The 25690-nt window shown below is 31.5% G+C and overlaps 2 protein-coding genes across 3 annotated transcripts in view; both read left to right on the top strand.

The window, feature by feature from the left end:
- Positions 1 to 779: 779 nt before the first annotated feature.
- On the top strand, positions 780 to 4646 carry LOC146535453 (uncharacterized). The gene is made up of 5 exons (XM_085191875.1): positions 780 to 1163; positions 1563 to 1697; positions 2181 to 2360; positions 3218 to 3487; positions 4108 to 4646. The coding sequence occupies exons 1-5, from the start codon at positions 1073 to 1075 to the stop codon at positions 4413 to 4415; spliced, it is 984 nt and encodes a 327-aa protein (XP_085048001.1). The 5' UTR covers positions 780 to 1072; the 3' UTR covers positions 4416 to 4646.
- A 16243-nt stretch (positions 4647 to 20889) lies between these two features.
- The window catches only part of LOC146535452 (uncharacterized), a 33812-nt gene continuing 29011 nt past the window's right edge, over positions 20890 to 25690 (top strand). Inside the window, exons 1-2 of one of the 2 annotated variants that reach the window (XM_085191764.1) lie at positions 20898 to 20947; positions 24167 to 24210. The gene's annotated coding sequence lies outside the window, so the exon portion shown is untranslated. Of the gene's footprint in view, positions 20948 to 24166; positions 24211 to 25690 lie in introns of both variants that reach the window. The other variant, XM_085191763.1, reaches the window with a different exon arrangement.

Below are 25690 nucleotides of genomic sequence, written 5' to 3'. Positions count from 1 at the left end.
ATGATTTTCTCATCTGGCTGGCTGGTCACCTCAGGTGGCTTCGTTAGAACTGGACCAAATTAGAGGTAACAAACAAAAAAAAACCAGTCAAATTACGAACCTCTGCACTTATAATCTGTCAGAAATGAAGAAATTAAAATTTTAAAAGGTCATGTGGTATTGTGATAATCATATCTATTTTTATAAGAGTTTGAAGCAAAAATGACAATTTATATAGTAGTTACATATAATAGAAACTGATAATGCTCACTTGAAAGATATATCTCTAAGCGTAATAACGTAATATGGAGCTTTTGCGATACTTCGTCGTGATTTGCCTGGTTTTATACGCTGGTAAGTATTTTTGTGTTTTTTTATTTAATAAACATATAACTTCCGGTCCCGGTTCCGTCCGGTGCCGGTACTCAATTGTGCCCTTTGAATTTATTTTTAAATTTTATTTTTCTTTTCATTTTCTTCGTTAATTCCTTTTTTATATACGTGTATGTTCCTACGTACGCACCTAAGAAGTTATACTTCTTTGGCGTAACAAGATAAAAATCTTTCTAATAATTTTATCCTCCTCGTTTATCTATATTTATAAAAAAACGACACTAATAATAGAAAAATAAGGTCTTAAAGACCTTGAAATAAAGTTTTACTATAACTATTAACAAACGTTAAAATAAAAAGAAATCAGCTTCACGCTGTATCCCGCATACAGCAGAGTAGGCAGAGGGAACCTTGTGGTAAGAAAATCCGTTCCCCACTTTCCGACGCATTCTGGAGGCATTGCGTGTTGAGTGGCGGAACTTAACGCCGGGCCTTACCTCGACACCAGCGCGTACGCGAAATGGAAGTATAAATTCAAATAAATATTTCATTTCCTAGAGTGGGGATCGAACCCACAACTAGTAACTGTACCAGTAGCATTCACACTTTGTGCCCCTGCGCCACGACTGGCCTCAACTAATATGTTGACTACCTAAGTTTATATTGTTGCATTTTCGTGACATCATCATTCCCTTACTCGCCAAAACATTTATAACCTCAAAAATATTTACAGACACCAAAAAGTTTAGGCATTACGGCTATGAATTTGACGAAGACGCTTAATGTGTGGTTTAAGCTGCACAGGTTAAAGGCTACTTGGTACGAGGCACGAGACATCTGCCACCAGGAAAGTGAGTTTCATGTTATATTAATTGTTCCGATGGTCATACACACCCCGGGCACTTAGAATGTGTCATATACAAGTCAAAATTATTTTTATTTCAACGGGTTAAGCCGCAAGTAAATGTCAATTATATTTATATATATGTATGACATACCGAATCGCCTGTACTTTTTAAGAATTTGTATAAAGCATTGTATTAAAATTACTAGCTTACTTATTTTTTTTTTACTTTTAAAAATATATAAGAGGTAATGATGTGTAAGAATGTGTAATAATGTGTGTGATGTTTAATGTCGTCTCTCCTTAGTTGGGTAATATGACTTGTTACTGAAATCATTTTTAGTTTTATAGAACGAACGTTACTTTGAGTAGTGGAAATCGACTGCTAATAAATTACTTAATTTAGGTGCAATTTTGGCGTCACCTAACAATAATCCAATGAAAGATGCATTAGAATCTTACTCAAGTTCTTATAATATCGATCAAATCTTCGTCGGAATACATGCAACGCTCGTCAAAGGCTTGTGGAATACATTAGAAGGTAATTTTTCTAGTTTTCTAGGTTAAGCAAAGAGAGAACCTAGTGTTAAGCCACTCCTTTCCCATTAACCGACTTTCCTTTTTCCATTATCCGCCGAATTCTGGAGGCATTTCTTATTAAGAGGCGGAACTTAACGCTACGATTACGAACCCACAACCTGTCGCGTTACAGTCACATGCCATTGCCCCATGACTAGCCTCAAATAAGGAATATTTAGAAGAATGGATGAAAAGACACAGATTCAACAATAAGTATTTAGTAAGATTTGTATAATTAGTAGTTGAAGGGGAACTTTAGTTAACCTTTGAAAACAGTGTTGATATTACTTCTGCATCGTCACGTTCAGGATAGAAGAAGTTGATGATAGATGCATAATTATACTTTGCTGACCCAGCTAGGTAGCAAGATACAAGTAATGAAACAAAAAAAATTAAACATTTTTTTTAATTATATTATATTTTTCATTTTTTTTATATTTTTCAGGTACATCAATAGAAGAGTTGATGCATTTAGATATAAGTCAAATTAACAGTGATATAGATCAATGTTCAGTATTAAATGCTGGAACACTCATAAGCGTCAACTGTTCAGAGAGCTATCCATACATGTGCTACAAGCGGGAAAATTCTCAACAACTGACTTCCTGCGGAACAACTGACATAGGTGAGAAGAATTTATTGTAATTTAATATATAGGTCTTAATTATTTTCTTTTCTTCGCTTTGGTAACGAAGCAAAGCGCGGCAAAGCGCGGCAAGGCGGGATTCGGCGGAAAATGGGAAACGAAAGTGTTTTAATGGGAACGGAGTGTCTGAACGCTAGATACTCTTATTAAGGCGTGATCGGCATAAGCGTTTGTAGTTTGTAGTATAAAAAAAATTGAATTAACTTGTGGTGGCAATCCTGACGCAATATTCTGAGCAACGTACGTACGTTCCCACATTGGAGATTGTGTCGAGCAAAACTTTGCATAGACCCTTTACCGAACCATCGTATGTGTAACTTCTTTATTATAAAATATTAAACTTTTTCTGGTAACATTGTGACTCTTTATACACAGAGTCCCAATGTCGCCTCTGTATTACACAAAATAATGATTCAATTAATCAAAAAAGTATGGAAATTTTCATTACATTAATGTTTTTAAAACGTTATGGTGTAAAATTATTCTCCGTAAACCGACTTCACAGATAACCAGTCTTTTTTTTATATATATAATTTTAATCATGAAGCGGTCGCAGGGGTACCTCTTGTAGTATGACGCGACGGTTGAGGGTTCGATCCCTATTTGATGGACTGAATTATTATTTATGAATAGTTGAGTTCGGCCATTCAAAACGCCAATGAATCAAAAATTCGGCGGAAAGAAATTAGAAAAAGAGGTATGCAAGGACCGTAGCGTTTGGCGCTCGGTTCTCTCTGACTACTCAGCTAGGAAAACAGCGTGAACCTAGATTAGATTAATGGAAATAGAGTTTAGATTATATAAATATACATTAATAATAGCTTATTTTTCAACAGAATACAAATTGAACGAGAGAACCGGTAGCTGTTACAAGTTCCATGAAAATAACGTAAATTGGTTCGATGCATTAAAAATTTGTTCACAAGAACAAGCATACTTGGCCATAATTACCAGCGACGACGAAAAACAAGTAGTTAAAGATATTTTTCAAAATTATCATAGTCGCATCTTACCTTACGCACCTTATACTAATGTACCTTATGCTGATGTTATTAACATTGGCTTTATAGATCGGAAGGGAAACCTAAAATTGCGTGCAATTCACGGTAAGTAAAATAAAGTTACGCTACTCAATACTTAATGCTTCCAGAATTCAGCGGAAATTAGGGTACGGTGTGTTTTAACAGTAGGTTCCTGGTTTCGAGAGGACAATGTTAAGTTCAAAATATTTTTCAAAAATATTGTTCAAGTTCAAAATAGCAACAATATCAAAATATTTTTTTTCATATAGACCGTTACAGGCACTTACAAATATAATATGATTCTACTCCCAGTTCGTCCAGAAAAGAACGGCAAGTTTGCATTGTGCATGCACAAAAGTGTAGATATAAGTTATGTGAGAACAATTTAAGTCGACTATAAATAGGCACAGCCTAATTAGGGTTAAATATGAGAAGGAACTATCAAAAGGATGGTATCATCGAACAACTATGAGTTGACCAATCCCAAAAAACGGCACCCGATTTACAACTAGGTAACAACTACATAGTGCTCACATACTCGTAATAACATAGAAGCAATTGAATTCAATTGTACAATCAATGTCTAACAAGTAAAAACAAAAACGCGCAACGCACCTGTAGCCTATAGCTTCTCTGCCTTGTCTCTCGTTTGCGTTGTCTTTTTCCATAAAAAAAAATAAAGTAATGCATATTTTTTGTTTCAGAGAGTTTTAATCATAACTCTGAAATGCCGTCTACACAGTTATATATAGACCCATATCGTTTAAGAGAACGAATTGATCGCGTTCCGATCGAAAATATACATTGTGGTGCTATAACCCGTGGAGGAGTAGTGGTCCCAGTATCTTGCTCAGCGCACATAGCTTTCCTCTGTGAGAAAAAAGTAAGAAATATGAACAGTTTTGAAGAAACAATTGGAGAAAAAAGCTCTCGTACTACTAAAATTATACCTAAATCGCAAAGTCATACTCTGCTTAATGCAATTATTAATGATGAATATCTTAGAAAATAGATAAAATAAAAATAACAGTACAGCTACGAGTTAATGATAGAAATTGTTTTAATTCTAAAAAAATGATTAATATTTTTTGAGTGAGGTTTTTGTTATGACGTTTCTAAATAATGTTACCTCGGTCCTCGTTCGGAAAGGTGATTGGTGTCGATACTGTGAGTTCATTCTATTTTATTGTAATTGTTGTGTCATTTTATGTTTTAAAGTAAAAGACTGTTAATTTGTTATTAATTTTGTATTTTTATTAGACGGTAAGTACGCGTGCACGGCAAGTGCAATTTTTCTTGTATAAAACTACAACCTGTCGCGTTCCTTGTGCTCCTGCCATACGGCAGACCAAATGTATTTTCCAAATGTTATGAGGAAGCCTCCTCATAGTTAGAGGTTAGTTAGAGTTCTAATGTCCTATGTGCTTTAAACTGAAAAATATTTGAACTTGATATTTCAACAAACTAATAGTATGAGATTACATCAATAGAAATGAACAAACAAACAGATTTAATCATATGTAAACAGTTGGAATGAGAGAATACTTGAACAAAGCATATAATAATCACTATAATATTTACAGCAACATTCTAGCATCATACATCACACATTACTGGTCACTGAAATGATTGCCTCGCCGGATATAACGCCGTGAGCGAGTGACGGCCGGAAACGACGCATTTTCCTCCTCCCTAACGCCGTTATAGCGCTAGTAACGACATATAGGAAATTCATTAAATGACAAGAAGCTATTAAAAATTCATGATAATATGAATTATATTGCTTATTTTATACATTTTAGATAACGAACTGTTACGTTTAAATAAAATATCTTAGATCATGTACGATGCCATCGTAGCGAAATAAAATACTTGAAACATGTTTTCAATTCCTTAGTATTAGTTTCTCGGGTTTCCTTGCCAACCCTGCTTTATGAAGCAAAAAAAAAAACAAATGTTTAGTTGAATCATTATTGATGAGAATAGTATTAGATGGAGAAATTTCGCAATCTCGCTTTTAATTGATCACTCCTATAGGAGCGTACGACTAAGTATAAGAGTTGAATCACTATTATGTATATATATCCGAGTATATAGTTACCAGTATACATACCAGTTTCATTATTAACGATGCTTCAATATTTGTTGTCCAAATATAAACTTAGGTTACATTAATTTATATCGACAAACAATATTTCAATTATACATGGGAATGTATAGAATAGTTTGAATTATTCACTAATTGAAATTTGGATATAGTTCTGCATAACTGCGTTGAATGATATTGGAATCTATACCAAAGGAATATGACACAGCCAGTCATTATGTATCATTTAGTTCGTGAAATGAATCGCATATCGGGACGGTTATTCGACGTTTATTATAAAATTGTTGCTTGAATGAACCATTTAATTATTTCGTTATGGCAGTTCAATATTTCATTATTTACATTATTACAGAAGTTTAATATATTTTTGTTCGGTTTTCGTTCTCGTTAAAAAAGCAGTGCAAATAAAAATATATATCAGTTGGAATTCTGATATGACAGAAGAAAGTTCATCCCACATGGTCTATTGATAGCACACCCACATAAACAAAATTTATAAACTCAGTGAAATGTGACTCAACTGACGTTATAGATAATTTAGATATGCTATTCAAACTTTTTCATGTGGAATTTAAATAAATGTATTTTAATTCTTTTTTTAGTAACAACCGAGTAATAAATAATTGTACCAAAACTTCGTGTTCGGCTACCTTTAAATTACCAAAAAAGGAATACTAAATTCATAATAATAATCGAACTATAAAAAATCCGGAATACCCTAAATGTGCCACGACGTATACGAAGACAAAACAAACAATCTATAACTACAATTTAAATACCTAACAAACTAAAAATATAAAATAAATATAGCATTTGAATGTCTTTCATAAAGCGTTAAACGAGAATTCTTTGAGCAGTATTTTCTCATATTCTCATACTTGTAACTTGTGCTAAGACCACAATGCCCTTATTGCGACTCTAGTCGACGGAATCGTTCAATGCTGTTTCAAAAGTTTTATAATATTGAATATAAAACGGCTTTGGGGTCATCAAGAGTTGGTAGGATCTCATTTGTATTGTACGATGAAAAATTATGAAAAATAAAATCCTATGAAAAACATTATCAATGCATGTTATATTTTGTGAGAAAATAATACAAAATATCTAATATATCCATAGTTAGTACTAATTTTAACGTAAATTTAACGACATTTTAATTTCTCGTGGGACGTGGCTAGCATAGTTACTGAACTCGTAGGTACTAATGTCAAATTATTCCAGGTAAAAGACGCTATGGTTGCATCCGTGAGATATGGGGCGCTGGCATCAACCCCGTGTATTATTATGGTAAAAATTGACCTGTTTAGAGGATATTCTTGCTATTTCATTGATTCTTTATTTGAAATCCTCGTAAATCGCATTGAACATAGCCTTCTAATTATGGTTGTAAGTATGGAGTTTTAAAAAGACCAAAAAATTGAGAACGAACGAACTTAGGTATGACTAGCTAACTGCCAATCCAAGCGGGCGAAGCCGTGAAGGTACTTGTAGTAAGTTCTTCGCGTTAATAATTAGACGCTGACACAAGGAATCATAACCTCATCACTTATATAATATAAGAAGGTATCTGATAATTATTATGAAGTATTAAAAAAAAAGTACGGACCACGTGCCTGTGGTGTTTAGTTGAAATAAATATAAAAAAAGAACAAGAAGTATGAACATAAATATTCATATATGTAGGAAATGAATTCATGACTGTCGCCTACAATTAGAGGTGTCTTAATTGCGGCACTGCGGCACCGTTTCGGTTACGTTAGCGATATTCTTTTAACTGTTATTTTTAGAACTAAACCATGCATAGCCTTGTTTAGTAATGACTTAATTATGTCTAAATTAGTAAAGTAGCGCAGGAGCACAAGCGTGCGACTGTAAGTGCCCCGTTATGCGTGATAAGCGTTAAGCAAAAAAAAACATTGGAAAATTAATAAAATACATATTTATTTTCTAAGCATGTATTTTCTTTCCTAAATGTGGAATAATATTTTAAAAATATATTTATTTTGTAAATAAATAACTTTAATTCCTCGTTAAGTATATATAAAATTTCCCATTAAACGAAGCTGCACAACATTTCACAAACTGCTTTACAAGTGTCGTAAAAGTGAACGAGCTTGTAATATATCAATGCAGAGATTAAGCTTTAAGTGTTTGAAGTTTACTACCGATAGTAATTTATCTTGGGGATGATACTTAGTCATTAATTAATAACGATCTGGCCTTAAAATGTGTTGGCATAAGGAAATTTAGAATTTGTTGTTATTTATATTGTTTATTGGCGGCTTCGGGGAAGGACCTTGTTTTTTTGCAACTTCACGCTGTGCGTGCAGGAGGGTAAGCAGAGGGAGCTTAGTGTTAAGGCACTCCGCTTCCTACTTTCCGCCAAACTCTGGAGCTATTGCCTGTTCGGAAGTTTAAAAAAAATTCGAATGGTGCTTATCAATTACTAATTACCATTACTCTATAATGCAGTAGCCAAAGGCAACTGCCTTTTTATATACATAGAAATTTGAAATGCTCACAATTAGAAACATACGTCTTATAAGCCAATTATATCTAATATAAATAAATCGACGTGCAAAGCCTTAAGTTTGGCCTCGGATTATTGGAGAGCGCCGCCTACGGAACGATTATTAGGAATTAAGCTCGAGCAATTAGTATTAATATGTTTTCAAATAACCGCTAATTAACTGTGTAGTTTATGTAATTTTGATTGGAAATAGGGAAGTGTTTCAGGGTTGTACATAAGGTTACACCTCTATAGTACATTTCAATATAAATCAGCTTCACGCTGTATCCCGCACACGGCAGGAAAGGGATAGGCCTAGTGTTCCGTTATCCATATATTCCTAAATTGCGAATAGACCATGAGAGACATTCTTTTTTATTTCTTTTTTGTTCACATACAAACTGTATGGTAATATAATGCATTCATTGTGCGTAGTGCGGTGTATTGGAAATGTCAAAGCTGTTTCAAAACTTTTCAACTACACTAGACACTTGTTTACAATATGTTCAAAGTGACCGATGTGTCAATAAATTTTGCAATCAAATACACTCGTGTTCATACAGGGGCACTCGATGACATTAACGCCCAATGTTAATAACCAATCCTAATCCAAAAATTGCTACCATAGATTGAAATAGACAGAGATGGAGGTAGGCATGCAGGTTAGTGATTGGATAGATATGTCGGACAGTACGAGATAGACGTTAACTGGAGATAGGAGATACATTATTAATATAGGGCGTAAGTCTATCGCGATGGTTGTGGGTACGATACCAAGTAGGGGGAATGGATATATTTATTTTATATTTTTCTGTCTGGTAGATAAAGCGTGACGTTAGTTTCTTATTCAAATCGCATGTCTCGAAAATTGGGGAAAATTTGGGGACTTTTTTTCAGCAATTTGGGGAAAATTTTAAGCTGTATAACAAATATTATTATTATTATTATATTATGTTTTATATTGTTTTTCCAAAGAATATAATTTAACGTAATTCCCATTGCCCGAAATAAAAATAAAAAATATACCATACCTATACGTATAAGTGTCAATAATAGTTAAAACGTTTACTATTTAAATACGTTATAAAATGAAAACGTTCTTTGAAAGTATAATAAGCTAAAATAATATTGTATAATAATATATTAATTCGTTTTCATTCAATATTTCGCAACAAAAATCCATTGAATTCTGTAGATTTCATACGAGAGCGTCAGATTTATGCATAGATGGAAGCATTAAAATGCATAGCGCGTAAATACAATTACAATGCGACTAGAGCGGCGGAAAAACGTATACTACGACCGAATCACTGCAGCCATTCAGATGGTCCTCACTCTGCACTCGTACATTTACCGTTGACAAACTAAATTACTTGACGGATTTTAAACGATTTGAAGCACGAATCCATTTGAAAAACAGATTTTTGCTTGTAATTTAAGTCATGAATTTAAGAAACTTTAACAGTTAAAATTGAAATTAGTGATTTATTATTTATTTGCCAGCAAATTTTATATTCCATTTAGAAAATTCTAAAAAGAAAATGCTTCTTTCACAAAACGAAAATCTTAAATACTTAGTTAATAAAATGATAAAGATATTGCGTTACGTTGACGTTGAAAAAAAAATGTACGGATTAGCATCTTTTATGCAACCGCTTTAAAATATTTGCATATTGAATTTCAACTAAATTGTTTATGTGCGAAAACTCCTTTGTTCCGTAACAGCCTTTTAGATTCTAAAATAATCATGATCGTGAGAAAATAACGACTAAATCTTTTTATAATTTCATTGGGCTTAACGTATAATTATTAAAATTATGTATAATTTAAATCCTTCTACAAATCCATATTCTATTACAATCTTATAATCCAACAGAATCAATTATAGAATATAATCGTACCTATATCAATTTTGCCTATTCAAATGTATTGAAGTCAAATTAATTAATTAATTGACGTAATTGGTAACGTTCATTATTCTAAATATGAATAATTTTAACGTTAGGACAGATTACATTATGGCTATATAAATTTTCGTTAAAATATTAAAGCAATAACCAGCGAGACTGTGCTGTCGCACACAGTCTAATTAATTATTTGTGCTACGCCAATATTCTGTCTGCTATAGCGGTGGAGAATTAAAATGGCGTTCGTCTGGGACAGTTTTAGTATGGTTGCCTAATAATATAATGGGGGAAACAACTTGGAGCTCGTATTTAAGAAATAATATTAAAATTATTATGCAAAATGGAAAAAAAAAGTGTCTTAATGCGTATGTAGTATTTTAACACTAGGTTCCCAGGTTCCCTCTGCCTATTCTGCTATATGCGGATAATTTTTTGAGGCTGTCGTAGTAAGTAGTGAGTAAGATTGACTCCCACTCAGGGAAAAAGTATATTTCAATTATTTTTATTTTCTTTCTTTTCCGTTTTGCACGAAATATTTCGAAAATTAGATGGAAATACAATACAATACAATACAATATACTTTATTGCACATAAAATTTACACAAATTATATACAAAACACTTAAGTAGAAAAAAAAATGGAAATTAGAAACGAAATGTCTTCACACTAGGTTCCTTTTGGCAACTCTGCTATACACATACGTAGATACATACAGGAAACATGTGGATCTAAAAATTAAGAGTCTAATTATTATTATTTAAAGGTTTAATTATTATTATTATAGAGAGTTATCAAAATAATATTGAACCATTAACCTTACTTAAAGTTCAAACATGTTTATGTCGGCCGTAATACGTATGTAGTTGTTAGTTCCGGTCTAGTTGAAACAAAGTGTGACATTTGGTTTTGCTACAAAGCGAGTGTATGTAAGTGGTTAAATAAAATTGTTTATAGCTAACTTTATTTTATAATAATTATTTTAGGATCAGTTTGTTGTCCGTCTGTCAAGATAATAACATTAGAAGAAGACAAGAAGTTAAAATTAATATCAAATATTTAGGTCTACGGTATTTTGGAGCACAAAAAATTCAAAGCTACGAGCATACGTTGCAGCAAAAACAATGTTTAAAATTTCGAGTATTTATGCATTGTTTTTGGTGCATTTTGTATGAAAATACAGTTATGTAATTTGGCACGAAGTAGAACATACAAAAAGTAAAGCCTTTCCACTTTCCGTTGAATTATTATTAAAATTACTAGTAAATAAAATTTATTTCAAATAGTTAAATATAATGAATTAAAATTAAATAAGATTATTTCACCTACTAAACATATGGTTTCACTAGCTCTCCGAAACTCCTTATTTGAAGTTAAGTGAACCATGGCTCTAAACAAATTGACTTGCCGCAGTCGCTCTGACCCTTGAAAGGTCCTAATATTGTGGCCAAATTACTGTCTCAAGTCGTTACTTTGTATATAAAATGGACAAAAATCTATATATAGCATATTTTGTATATCGCTTTTAAGAGAAACGTCCTAAAAGGGAGGAAATATTTAACGTTAATGGAAGGGTTCACAAGAGACAATAGCTGACGTGCTCATAAATATTTTAAGAGCCGTAAATCACAAATTCTGTTCACTGACACTTAAAATTCATATTTCATGTATTTATCCATGTTTCAATTTTGAAATAACAGTATTTTAATCTCGTTCCCGTTACACAAGTGTTTGTATATTTTCTCTAGGGATAGCTTTAGACGGCAGCTACGTCGGGTGGGAGTGGTGGAACGTTACGCAAAACAATAAATGTACGTCTGGTGGGGAACATACGTACTCTCACTCGAGTTGCCCGCATACTATTCACTGGAATGCGAACTAAATAAATATAGCTTTTATGTTGCAATTATAAAGTTGCTATGTTGCTTTTTTAAATGGATTTATTTATTTATAAATGATTTTTTTAATTACTGATATATATGAGCTTCTTAAAATATATTGACATATTGTACCATAGATAGGGCCGTAACAAATATTTAATCTGATATGATTATCTTCTAAGCTGCCCTACCTTATATTGTCCCTTATTTACTATATTATATATTGAAATATTAATTTACTACAGTGCTGCAAAATCGACTGGTTCGATCCCCACTCGAGAAAAGGAAATATTTTCTGTGTGCAGCATATTAATTTAATAAAAATATTTATATAAGTTTTGGTTATAAGTCACAGTGGCTAGATATATATCTAAAATAAAAATTCACTGAAGATGATGTAGCAATATTTCTGTTCGATACGCTAAACGATTTGGTGTTCAATATCAGGCTGAGTTCAGCGAGGCTTATGCCTTATGCTTAACCTAGAGCGAAGCATTGATATCAGAAGTCTTATACATATATATAAATATATATTGAAAAATAAATTTACGATCTTAAACTACATTTTGGTATAATTATTGTGTAAAGATGCTCAATACAAATATCTTGTTTAGTTACAAAAAATATTAGATTTTTCTAACTTGATGGACAAATCATTAATTTTCAGAATAATATATGTTACAATTTTGGTAGGATAGTGGAATACGTACGTTACAGCTACCTCCAGCTTACCTCTTCCGCCCTATATGCGATACACATCATGAAAGCTATAGAAAAAATAAATAAATAATATGGAACGTCAGCCAGTCCCTTTGCCTTTGTTTGTTTTTTCCTTTTTGTCTTGAATATCAACATAAGGGAGTTTCCAAATATATACTGTTCTAAGCAGTCTCGTTATAAGCGACCAGAATAGAAAAAAAAACTCTACTTACCTATTTAAATACTAAAAATCTTCCTTCACTCACTACTTGTTTCTTATTTACTTCCTGTCCGCTTCGCTTGTAATGAGCGGAAATAAAAACTCTTTGAAGAACAAAGATTAATGTTGTTCTTTTCTAGAAGTTACTTAGAACAGTGGTTCTTCATCAACGACGATTTTTTTTTACATAAAATAAATATATAAGATTATTACTTATATAAGATTATTACTTATTGTCTTATAAAATATATTTCATTTGTGATTAATTGAATTTATTAATTTACTAAAATAAGTAAATTCAATTCAAAGTATAAGATCAATCGCTTAAATGCTTGTCATGACGTCGCTTTTAGATGGCGTGGTCGAAATGTTAAAAATATTAGATGTACAGAATTTATGAATTTGTCATTTTCAATTTGTCAAATAAAAAAATGTCGATAAAAAAGTTATGTTCAATAAAAGAAAGTAATGAACGTTTTTATAATAAGGGTTGTAAGAAATTCAAATGAGCCCGACGGACAGTTTAGACAAGTTTAAAACAATTTAAACACTTTTCTTAAGCTACGTCCCAGACGGACATTATTTTGAATTATATTATTTTAAATACATTTTTTTACATCGATTCCTTTGAAAAAATAAATCGTTTTGTTTGATTTGGAAGAAGATGGAGAAATATTTTTTTATTTTGTCTTTCTGTAGTGTTAAAAAAATCATTATTTTTGTATATATTGCCTAATATGTTTTGACACAATAGAATGGGCACATTTTTTTTAAAGAAAAATGTTTAATAAATTGATTTTTTACTTTATTAAAAAGTGTTTTCTTATAAAATTATGGAAATATAGTACCTAAACTTTTGTAAAACACGTATTTTAAGTACAGCTTTCAACCTTTCTATTATTTATCAGAGAGCCCATGAGGGTGTGATGTTGCTAGCTTTGGAAATTACTAATACTCGTATTTTTTAATACTCAACATTTATTGACAACACCAAATATCATATAAGAAAACATATTTGTAAACATTTTGGATTCAATTGTATTCAATTAAAATTAAATATTGTTTAAATATTAATTTTATGTCTAACAAATACGTTATAGAATAGAATATTTATACTTGTAAAGCTGGAATTTCTATTCTGTACTGTAACTTATCCCACAGGAATCTTTTAAAGCGTGTAATCTGAGTTGCCACACTACAAACTACAAAGAAGCCATTCTACCGGCGAATTTAATTTTAGCATAATATAAAATAGATATTAAAAAACTGTGGTTGTTTTACAATGCAAAATATTTAGTAAAGGTAAAAGTGGAAGGAGTTTATGTTATATTACTGGTTTAGGTGAACATGGAGAATAATATTTTAAGACACTACCTATGCGTTAGATAACTTTTTATTTTCATTAGTTAATGAAAATAGATAACTTTTTATTTTCATTAGTTAATGAAAATAAAAAGTTATCTATAATAGATAAATTAAAATTAAATTAGATTCACGCTGTATAAAGCAGGGAGGGCAGAGGGAACCTAAAGTTAAGCCAACCGCCACTTTCCGCCTCAATTTTCGAGACATTGTGTGCTGAGTGGAGACACAACGACGGGCTTTCCTTGATACCAGAGCGGGGAAACGAAAATAATTGATTCCCCCATGTAATATCGAACCAAGATCCGTCGCGTTTGCAGTCAGGCGCTGTGCTGCGCCTTAACGGCCTTAACTAAGAATAGATTTCCTTCTTATTATATATATTTTGTTTACTACTTTATTAAAATTTTCATTTATTTTTATTCTAACGCCACAGCTCTTAATAGTTTACATTTGTCGAATAATCATACAAAAAATGGTATACTGTATAAAGTTCCTTCTAGCTTTTATTATCTCCAGTAAAATAAATGTTTATACGAAAATATATTCTTATTTTATTTCTTTTGCAAAAATAGTGCTTACGCTTTTCTCAAAGGAAAATAACATAACATATAACGATACGTACTTGACAATTCTTTTATTTTTTAAAGCTAGTCATTGATTCAAAAGAGAATATATAAAATCTCTGCATTGCGGAGTTGTGGACGTCGGTTAGTGTAAAGTTGCCCTGTGGGCTTAATGCTAATCATCCAATGGATACATATTTATTATATATAAATATTTATTGATAATTACTATATAATATATATTTAATTGCTATTTTCTTGTTTAATTACTATTTTAAAGATTCCTGTGCAGCAAGACACCGTTTGGCTGTAAACGATGCTTGTGGGTTCGATTTCCACTTGGAGAAATGGTTATAATTAATTTATTTTATTTTCCCTAATAGTTATATTTCATTTATTTTAAATTTTTCTGTGTAATACTTCAAAAATAATACAACGGAGTATGTTAACACTAGTTTACTTCAGTCTATCCTTCTATGTGGGAAAAGTGTGAAGTTTATTACTTTATTAAAATCTAACTGTCATATATTTTTTTTTTCAGTTATAACAAATTCTATGGTCATATTGACGCCTATATTGGTCCTAGCCGTACTAATTTCTACTTCGTGTGTAAATGGAAGTGATGACCTGCAAATGAACTAATGTACACGTTTACTGTATTTGGCAATGTCGAAGGTCGATTAGTGCTGATAGAGACGCATCAATTTTGCTTCTGCCTTTGACTGGTAAATGAGAATGTGTAATAGACCATAGTTACGAATGTATTTTCAATGATTAGGAATTCTGAAATTAAGCTACGATGATTATATTAATGATATTAAATAAAAAAATATGATATGAATTAATTAAAAATAATGATATTGATGAGATACATTATAGACTCTTTTGAATTGTCAAGTTACATAAAAATGTTAGTAGTGTCAGTCATTCAAAGTGAAAAAATATTATAACAATAAAGTTATGTAGGGAATTATTGTTTCTTATTATTTTCATTTCTTCTCTCTGGCACCAAGACAAAAAGCCCGAAATTGAGTTCCGCCACTCAACTCGCAATGCCTCAAAAATTCCGCGGAAAGTAGAGAACGGAGTGTCTTAACACTGGGTGCCATTTGTCTACGCTGGTGTATACGGGATACAGCGTGAAGCTGTTTTTTTTTATTTCACTTCAAATAATATTATTGAAAATAATTTGATATTTATTATTTTTTGTATGGACAACAAGCTTAAACGCAAGCTTTTTCTCTTGTAGAGGACTTGCGGTGACGGGTATCAGCCAGTTTTGTTAGGGACTCTCGACTAATTACTGCTTTGTAAACACTGATAAAAACTGTATAGCGCATGTGACCAAATGTGGGTTAACACTTTGCTAAATCCTCTGTTATTCTTTCCCACAAACACATATAATGTAGAGACGGCATATTAAAATATATAAAACAAAATATTTTTTCCATTTCTGTGTAACCGTTTTGAATATAACTTACATATTGTTGTGACTCGCATTCATGTTACGTACTGAAAAGTTTCTTTCGTCCGCGACTTGAAAAGAGATTCTGACGAAAAGTTAAACATTTTGAAGCAAAAAGTTTTCTTTAAATTTGTGTTTATTTCGTAATAAAATCCTTCTAGCGCCCGCCCGTCGAGAATTATGGTGTGACAAAGTCAAAGAGTCTACGCCGTATGATAAAATTACCATTTTAATAAGGCGTTAAGAATAATGTTTATATGCTTACGTGTTAAGATTATTACAATATTTCCCAGCCTTTACAATATTTCTATGAATATTGTTTCTTCTAGAATTATCTAATGTATTTTACGATTTTCATCACAATTTATAAGACGTAAGCCGTCCTTTGTCTTTTATTGTTTTATAAAAAAAAGTATATATGAGATTAATTTATATGAATTTAGTATTCGTGTCGTGTCAAAATTATGCTAATGGCAATTAATATAGTTTTGTCAAACTGAGCACCTCTTTTTTTTTTTAAGTCAGTTAATAATATCTAAATGTAAAATTTTGATTTTGATTGGAAGAAGAAATAGAGGCTTAAGGTTTAGTGTCGTGGTTAGTTTTCCTTTTAAAGATCCTTTGATGACATGTGAAAGCTTACGTATTTTTATATTATGAGCTTTTTTTTCAAAACTATATTAGTTTCTGAAACGATGTTAGCAATAATAGGCTATGGTTAAATTGATGTGGTACTTATAAACAATGAAGTGTATTTTTTATTGTTTTTACTGTATAATAAAATTGTACACTTAAGCAAAATAAAAGACAGCATTATAAAATATTTTACTAGGAAAAAAGTAACAAACAAGTAGATTAAATTAAATCTTCAATGAATTACAAGGATTCGTAAAGTATCCAAAATGCTGACAACATTAAGACTTTTAACTTAGTAAGTATTCGTGTTTGACTCAATATGCATAAAGTTTCGAGTAGACTTGAAGTAGCGCGAATAAGAAATGATAAAACATTGTGCAGTTTGTTCTTTCCGTTAAATATAAAAATAAATACTATGATAGTTAAATAAATATTATAAAGAATATTGAACGGGGTCGTCGTGGTACAGTAGCACAAGCGCATGACTCTAAAAATGCCTGTTGTGGGTTCAGTTCCCACTTGGGGGAATGAAATATTTAGTATTTTTATTTCGTTGTTCTGGTAACAAGATAAAGCGCGTCATTGAGGTCTGACGCTCAACACGGAATGCCTCTGCCAATCGGCGGACGGTGGGGAACCGATCAGGCATGGAGTGTCTTAACATTAGGTTCCCAGGTTCCCTTTGTCAAAGAAAAAGCAAAAAAAAACCATAAAAATAACATCAATTGAGCTATCTGCTTATGCCAGAGTATGCCTTAGGCGTGTTATACAAATGGTCGTGGGTCTGAAATTCGCTATCTTTAGATTTTTTTCAACTAAAATATTATTGAAAGAAGTGCAACAATACAAGAATAAATAAAACATTTAAATAAATTAAAATTAAAGTGTTACGAAATGAATTTTAAATGACGTAAATATTGAAAATTTCATTTTATACTTAAAAAAAACTAAACCTCAGGACACGGAGGGTTTACGGTGATAAGAAACCATCACTAGGTTTTCCTTGCTTATCATGTTCTATACGAAATTAAGCTTAAACCTAAGTAAAAATATAGATTTCCTAAAAATTATATTTTTTAGAACGTCAATCATTTTAATGAATGGTAACGTTAAAAGTCACTTAGCAGTGCTCGGTGCGCGCAGTGGTTTAATCGAGGACTCTGCGCACCATTATATTAGATAATCGATATACCTATGGGGTAATTATTGCTAAATAAGGAAGTAATTTGTTAGATGACGTGTCCTTTTAGTGCATTGTTAGTCTGTATAAAATGATATTATATACATTATCTTTTAGTTAATAAATTAAAGTTGAATTTTAAGTACATTATTTTCTTTTTATATATTGTAGTCTTCTTGTTTTGATTAACTGAATCTATAATTAATAAAAAGACCTTCAACTCCATGTATTTAACTGAGTAGCAGAGTAGACAAAGAGAGCTTAGTGTAGATCCTTCCTTGCTCTCTCTACCTTTGTTCCTCTTCCTTTTGTCCTAACACGGTTTAAAAGACTATAATTTTGAAATTATTTTTAAATAATTAAAATAGAATTCTTTTAATGATCGAAATAATATTCTTGATATGATGGGCAAGAGAAATATTTAAATGAGAATCTCTACCAAGCTGACACTTTAATAAAAGAAATCTGAAAGCATAATAAAAGAAATCTTTTTTAAAAAGTTCTGACATACTTAGCAAGTTAAAGGCGATTAACTAGTAGGATAATAAATTATCTATTATTATAATTGCGGCGGAAAGTGAACAACGGAGTGTCTTAACATAAAGTTCCCTCTGCCTACCTTGATTTTGAGGTTCAATAAGAGAAATAATAACTCTTACTGTATAAATCAATGAAAATTATGAATAAAACATTATTCATTACATATAAATAAAAACATTAACATGAACCACATATCCCTGTATATTTATTAGAGTGAAAAGTTTAAATAAAATAAAAAGAATTCTCATTTTAGATCCAATATATTGAAGCATTCGTATAAACAAACATTCAATATACGAATTACAGAGTAGGCGTTTATAAGGTCGGGATACTGAAAGTCACGATCCATACATAAACAATTAAACACGCTTAATTGCCAACCAGGTCAAACTGGAGCACAAGGCGTAATATAAAAGATAAATAATATGAACAATAAAAGGGGATGATAGCTTCTTCATTTAGGATTATCTTCGCAATTACCACCGAACCGCATTTACGATATTAAGGCCCGAATTTATAAATTGGTGTAAACCTGAGATCGATCTTGAGATGCCGTTTTCTCTCAAGTTTGCTCTCAAGATCAATCTGAGAGTAAAGAAAGATTTATAAATAGGTAAGTACGAAGAACATTATGAACGTTTCCTTAAGCTTATTTTTACAAGAACGTATCACGGTTAGATTAATTTAAAATATTGCTTTTCAATTATTTCATATAGAAATAATAAAATATATATACATAATAAATATATATGTCTATAAATAGCTATTGAGAAGGTGCCCCGAATGGGAATCGAACCTACAAGTGTTGCGTTTACAGTTTCACGTTTGTGCCTGTGCGCCAGGACGACAACCTAATATATTACAGCCATTACTCATACAAACTAAACTCTCGCCATAAAAAGGCTTATTTATGTATAATTTTGTGAATATTAATAGGCTTTGTAATATTTATGACAAATAAATAATAACTTTGGACAACTCGAACACGGCTATCTATCAGGCTATCTGGCCAAAAATTTATTGGAGCCAATACTACAGAAACTAATATGTTAATATTATTATACAAATAACAAAGAATATAAATATTTTTATATTTTTCTAGCTTAACATAGTATCTCGCATACAGCATATGTGGGAAAAAAATATAAATTGAAAATTTTAATAACGACTTAAAAATTCTACATTTTCACTGTAAAATATTTATTTTAAATGCATATCATTAGGGAGAACGGTGCTTGGAGATGACAATTTATTTCTGGCCAGCTCGCAATCTGAAGATTAACTTCGCGCTGGAAGCAAATTAGGTATTACGCGTGAAGAGCTCTCTGAACGGTATTAATGCGTTTATTTATGCGGTATTAATACAGCACAATACCCTCTGCAATTTGCTGCGTAAGTGGAAAATGCCCTCTTTACTTCTATTATATTTAATTTTCCATGAGAAAATATGATTATAATAAATATATAAAATATTATATAACTAAAAGATAAAACATTATTGATAATCAATTTTTCATTTCTCAAGTAAAAGTTTCTTGCTCGTAGAAATTGTTCGCAATTAACACAATCGATCCTTAGGCATTTTAATTGTGAAAGAGCGATCGGCCGCTCGTGAAACTGATTGAGTTTGCCTTTATTACCTCGTTTGTTGTCAGTAAAAGGGAACGAGAGACAAATGTAAAACGACACCGCATATTGATGGGTCAATTTCAAAATGCACTGAACCCCGGCTTTTCATGGTTTTTTACGTTTATTTGTAACAAAGTTGAGCTTCGAGTTACATTTCTAGTTTCAGGATGTTGAAATCGAACCTCCGCTCTGTGTTCGCTTTTTACTTTTTACGTTTATTTATATGTCGTACAGTTGTAAAAGGGATGCAGGTACGGGAGATCCGGGCGTGCGACTCCAGCCATCCGGCACGGGTAGTATCTTCCGTCCCCATACCCCTACCTCCGCTACGACTGGCCGGGTCGTAGGGGCGCGGGGCGGGGCGCGGAGTTGCCAATTACTAGAACACTCTTCATCCGGTTACGAGGTAATGAAATAAGCCATTAGTGCGGTTATAAAGGAAGTCGCTTGTAACACTTCACGAGTCACGTTTGATTGTTAGGAAATAAAATTTTATATACTACTATATATCACTTTTTACACAGAAATATATATATCTGTATTTAAAAATAAAATAAAATAAACATCTGAAAAATATAATACTTAAATATAATATAATGTTACTTTACATCTAACAAAGTAAATTAAAAACAAATACAGAACAAAGAACTATAGCTCAAACATACGCCCACACAAATAACAAAGTAAACAACCTTATATCAAATCACCCCACAAAACGGGGAGACCGCATCTCTCTTATGGCAACACTGTTGCACAGGCAGGGCGCGTCCTGTAAGCTAGCTGCGTTAGTCCGCGCGAAGCGGCGCGGTGGCAAGCGCTCCGCAGTGTCTCGGCCGGCCGCCCTCAGGTACCCCGCGCCATCCTGTTGCGCATCGCACAATGTTTATTATATTAAACTTCAGCATTTGTAGTTCCCGCGCTTTCTTCTTCTATAAGCACAACCTTCTTATATTCTTTGCAATTATTTAAGCTTCATAGAAAGGCTTTATTATGGATTATTTGAATGTTTAAATTTTTTAATTATATGTATGAGAGAAATTAATTAATAATTCACAGTTAAATGATTACTAAAGAACATAAACAATATAGTAAGTGTTAAATATTAATTTATATATAAAAATATGATGATTTTCTTTGTCCTGTCATTAGAGCTTATTGATATAAAGCTTATTTCCCGATCTAAATATAATAAGAGTCTTATTTAATTTAAATCGGACAGGAACAATCACTTCAGTGAATAGTGGACAGTATATTACTTTTATCGTACGACGTTTGCGGGACTACTCGGAATTTATCCCGCGTCAGCTTAAATATTTAACGAAATATGCGACACGGTTGATCATACAAAGAAAATATCTACTTTTGATAGACATATAAAGGTTCATAGAACAATGAAATGTAATATTACGAGTATTTTGTATTATGTCAAATTCCTATAATTTGGGGAAAAACCAAAAATGGTTTTAATTAATATAATTAAATTCTCCTAGACCTACAAAGGAAGGGAGGTGACTAGATATAGTAATGTTATTAGCTAGTCTTACCTTACTTTTATTTACTTAGAGCTACGATTTTTTTTCCCAAAGTTACATGTTTCATATGTACATGTCAGGTATAATAAGGTACAATGTTATTCTTTGTTACTATTGTAACGAGCTTTTATTTCATTGCTAATAAGAAAAACCATCAGACTAAAATGTTTAGGAAGTGGGTGTAAATGTACTAGAAATATCTAATTAACACAAACTAATTTATGCACTTAAAGTTTAGACGGACGCCACTTTCTTAGCTTTCTCTGTCGCCCTTTGTTAGCGCAAAACAAAATTATTTAAATTTCTCCCTATTTTTATCTCGACAGCGTCTCGTTCTACATTAAATTAAAGAAATAAAACCTCACCCTGAAGCTTTCTTGTCACAAATTGTAGACGTAATACAATTTATCGTGACAATATTTGTATATCGTTTCATTTGTAGCGGCAGGTGGGCATTGTTGTTTATTGACGTTGTATTCCTTTGAATATGTTTTGTTGTTTCATTATTTTGAGCCTCGATTGAAATGTATATTTTTATATTATAAAAAGTAATAAGATATGTTAATAGTTAATTCCATTTTCCTAATTCCGCCAATAGTGTGTTTGAAGAATCAATAAATTACTATAAATCTAGATAATATTTTCTATTTAATATATATAAAAAAAATGCTCTACATCTAAAGTTTTGTGACCTATATAAGATAGTTATCTCACCTAAGTATTCACAAGATTTCTTTCTAAATCCGTATACCTAACGCTTTCAAACTAAGTCACCGTGAAATCAAAATATCTTGCCATTATTCTAAAGCAGCATCTATGTATATTTCTTTTCTTGCTGAAACGGGCATAATTTATTGAAACATTTGTTCATGCATTTTCCCTGGAAGTCCGCTCATTTACAGGGGGCAGGTGCGCAAATTACACAATTGGGAGTAACGGCTACAAAGCTCTCCCCTACCTTAGAAAATGTGATTTTATTTCATATTTTTCATAGCTAATATAAAATACTTATGGCTTATTGAAGTTTTATGAATACTAGTCATTCATCAATATACTAAAAATAGTGCTTTATAAAATTTTTATAAAATGGAAAATAAATTTCAAAACCATTCATTGCAAATTCTTGGTAAGGAAAATATAAGGTTTCAAGAGCGGAAAAGTCCGCTTCTTGAAGGACTTTAAGTTTTATTTTGAATTTGTTATTAGGTACTTCAAAATTATGCGTTTTCATATTCATAAACGAATTTTAACAAGCAATTTAAATTTATATTTTAATTTTTTCACTTTTGTATCGAGGCAAAACGCGGCGTTGAGTTTCGGCACTCAACACGCAATGCCTCCAGAATTTTTGGCTAAACCCTAGGTTACCTCTGGGATACGTGAAGCTAAAAAAATATACATAATTTAACTTTAGGATTTTTTTTAATTACTTAAGAGTTTACAGTAATAAATCTCTTAAAAGAGAATAATTTACTTTATATATTTTTAAACCCACTGAATTCATAATTCAAAATGAATGATGATTTTAATGAAATTAGGGTTAAATTTCCACTGTTAGAACTTTTATCACAAAAATACAGTAAACATATTTCTTTTCTTATCATTTTAATAATTAATTTTTATAACATTTTTTTATAATAATTATTAAATAATAGAGAAAGTCTTTCCTCGTCTATTAAATAAAAATATTATTTTTGATAACTACACAAAATACCAAGGAATATTATGTACAAAATGAGAACTACAAGCAATAGTAATACTCCAATCTGTGGTTGCTTATAATGAAGATCTTTCGGGTTGCTACTAACATTGCGAAGCGGTAATGGAACAATTAGGGAGCGAAAGCTAAACAATTCTCATTTGCTCAGCAAATCGAAACCAACTTCATTGTGTACAGATGTTTTCATTGCACTATAAAAAGCTGTTCTTATAATGACTTTAATCCGAATTTTCGCCTGAATATGAACTCGTTCGGTTTTATAGTTCGGATTCACGCTTTATCACGCATATAGCAGGGTAGATATAGTGTTGAGATAGTCCGTTCCCCACCTTCTGTCTAATTTTCGAGACATCGCTTCTTACATGGCCGAACTTAACGCTGCGCTATGTCTTATTACCAGAGTGAGGTAATGATAATAATGTATTCCCCCGAATGGGAATCAAATAATTTCTCAACCATCGGGCTTATACTCGGACGTCGTCCTACTGCGCCAAAACTGCCTTATTTTTAGTTCATTTGAAAAAAAGTAGTTTATGATTACAAAGCATGGAAAATAATAGGTAGTGTTTCACGTTGTTTTCTATACGAACTTTGATATAAATTATTTCCAACATCAACGCGGAGCAAATTGGAGTAGTAAAACAAAAGTAAAGTTTATAAAAAAAAACGTTAATTGGAATTTACAAATATCTTGGCTTTAAGTTTATGTTTTATAATTTCTACATTTTATATTATTCAATGCATAAAAATCATATTTACACAAATGGTTGTTTTTCATACATTTCACATTAACTGGTCTTTTTGCATTCATAAGGTAAAAGTCATCGGACAGACTAACAAGCAGAAAGAAAAATACAGGTGAGGTTATTTACTAAATTACTTTCTTCCTTCTAACAAACTTCCTTTAAGAGAAGTCTGGTGACAGCTCATCTATCACACTATTTTACTTTCCTCGTTTGTCTTACATGTTTACGGCTAGCGGAAAAACGCGATATAGTTCTAGAATTGCATATAATATATATTCATATTCTAATATACTAAGCTATGTCTGCATATTATTGTCATTTACATACCTACATAGATTATATAAACCAATTACTGATATTACTATTACTGGAATTCTTGTAATTATCGTACTCGGAGATGCCTCAATTTACCTATATGAAATATTTCTCTGTTTAATAATTCATTGAAAAAACCTGAGTATTTATTGTGTATAATGAATTTGAAAATGATAATTACAAAACTGTAAACTGTTTTTAGAAACATTCTTACAATTTCCATATATGAAAGAACATATTTCAAGGTTGTAAAGGAAAGAAACAATAAAGGCGTGCAATGTTAGAAATGACTGTTCCCTGTAATTACGAGTTAAGCGCTTGTTCTTAACTAGCATCGCCTCCGGGGAAATTCTTGGTTCAACCGTCGCGTAATTGGCTTTTCATGTTAGATGTGTCCGATATGGATGTCTATTATCGCACGAATACGTACTTATATGGGATATATCTCTTCTTTATTATAGATAACAATACTTCCTTTTACACTTTATCCCATCAGAAACATAAATGTTAAATGACAGCTAAGTTGAATGTTAAGTAATGTGTCGTTTTCTTTTTCACTGGTAAAAGTATGGGAGATCTATACGAGTTCTGTGTTCGTTCTGTATAAAACTCAAGCTCGCCGAATACAGAAAAACTAAAAAATACAAAATAAAGATATTATTGGTGTAAATTTGTGGAAAAAAATTCTAAAAAAGTCAGAACGCCCAAAGATTGCTTTGACAAGCCTTTCATCATTGCTACGCAAAGATATATTTTTTAAGGAATTTCTTTTATTTAGCAGATCAATCGTTCATGTAACATCATCTTTTTGAAGTGAAAAATCGTCATTAATATTTACAAACCGGAAAAATCATTAGAACCAGATCAGAAGCCTTATTTTTCCGACTGTCATTAACTTAACATGTTGCTAAGTTGTCATTTACTCTATGATAAAAAACAGTAATGCTTAACAAAAAAAGCGATCAGGCTACTAATGAGGTAGTCAACGATTAAACTGTCACAGGATTTAATGGCACCAAATACAATTAATTCCTTCTTCTTGGACATCTTATATTGTATTATAACAAAGGATGTTTTGAATTTGAAATGATTTTATAATTGAAATATCAATTCTAATTTTTGTACTATTATTAAAGTACTCCTATCCTATATGAATTATTGTTTTTGTTAAAGGAAAACGTGATGTTGTATTCCCCAACTAGAAGTGCTGCCTCATTTTACGAAAGTACTTTGAGTAATTGAAGAAATATATCGTATATTTTGCCTGTGTGTAAGGG

This window comes from Heliconius melpomene, chromosome 10 (assembly GCF_056956725.1).
Source record: "Heliconius melpomene rosina isolate 202511_hmr_F chromosome 10, ASM5695672v1, whole genome shotgun sequence".
Classification (NCBI taxonomy): domain Eukaryota; kingdom Metazoa; phylum Arthropoda; class Insecta; order Lepidoptera; family Nymphalidae; genus Heliconius; species Heliconius melpomene.
This window is presented reverse-complemented; position numbering and strand designations above follow the sequence as displayed.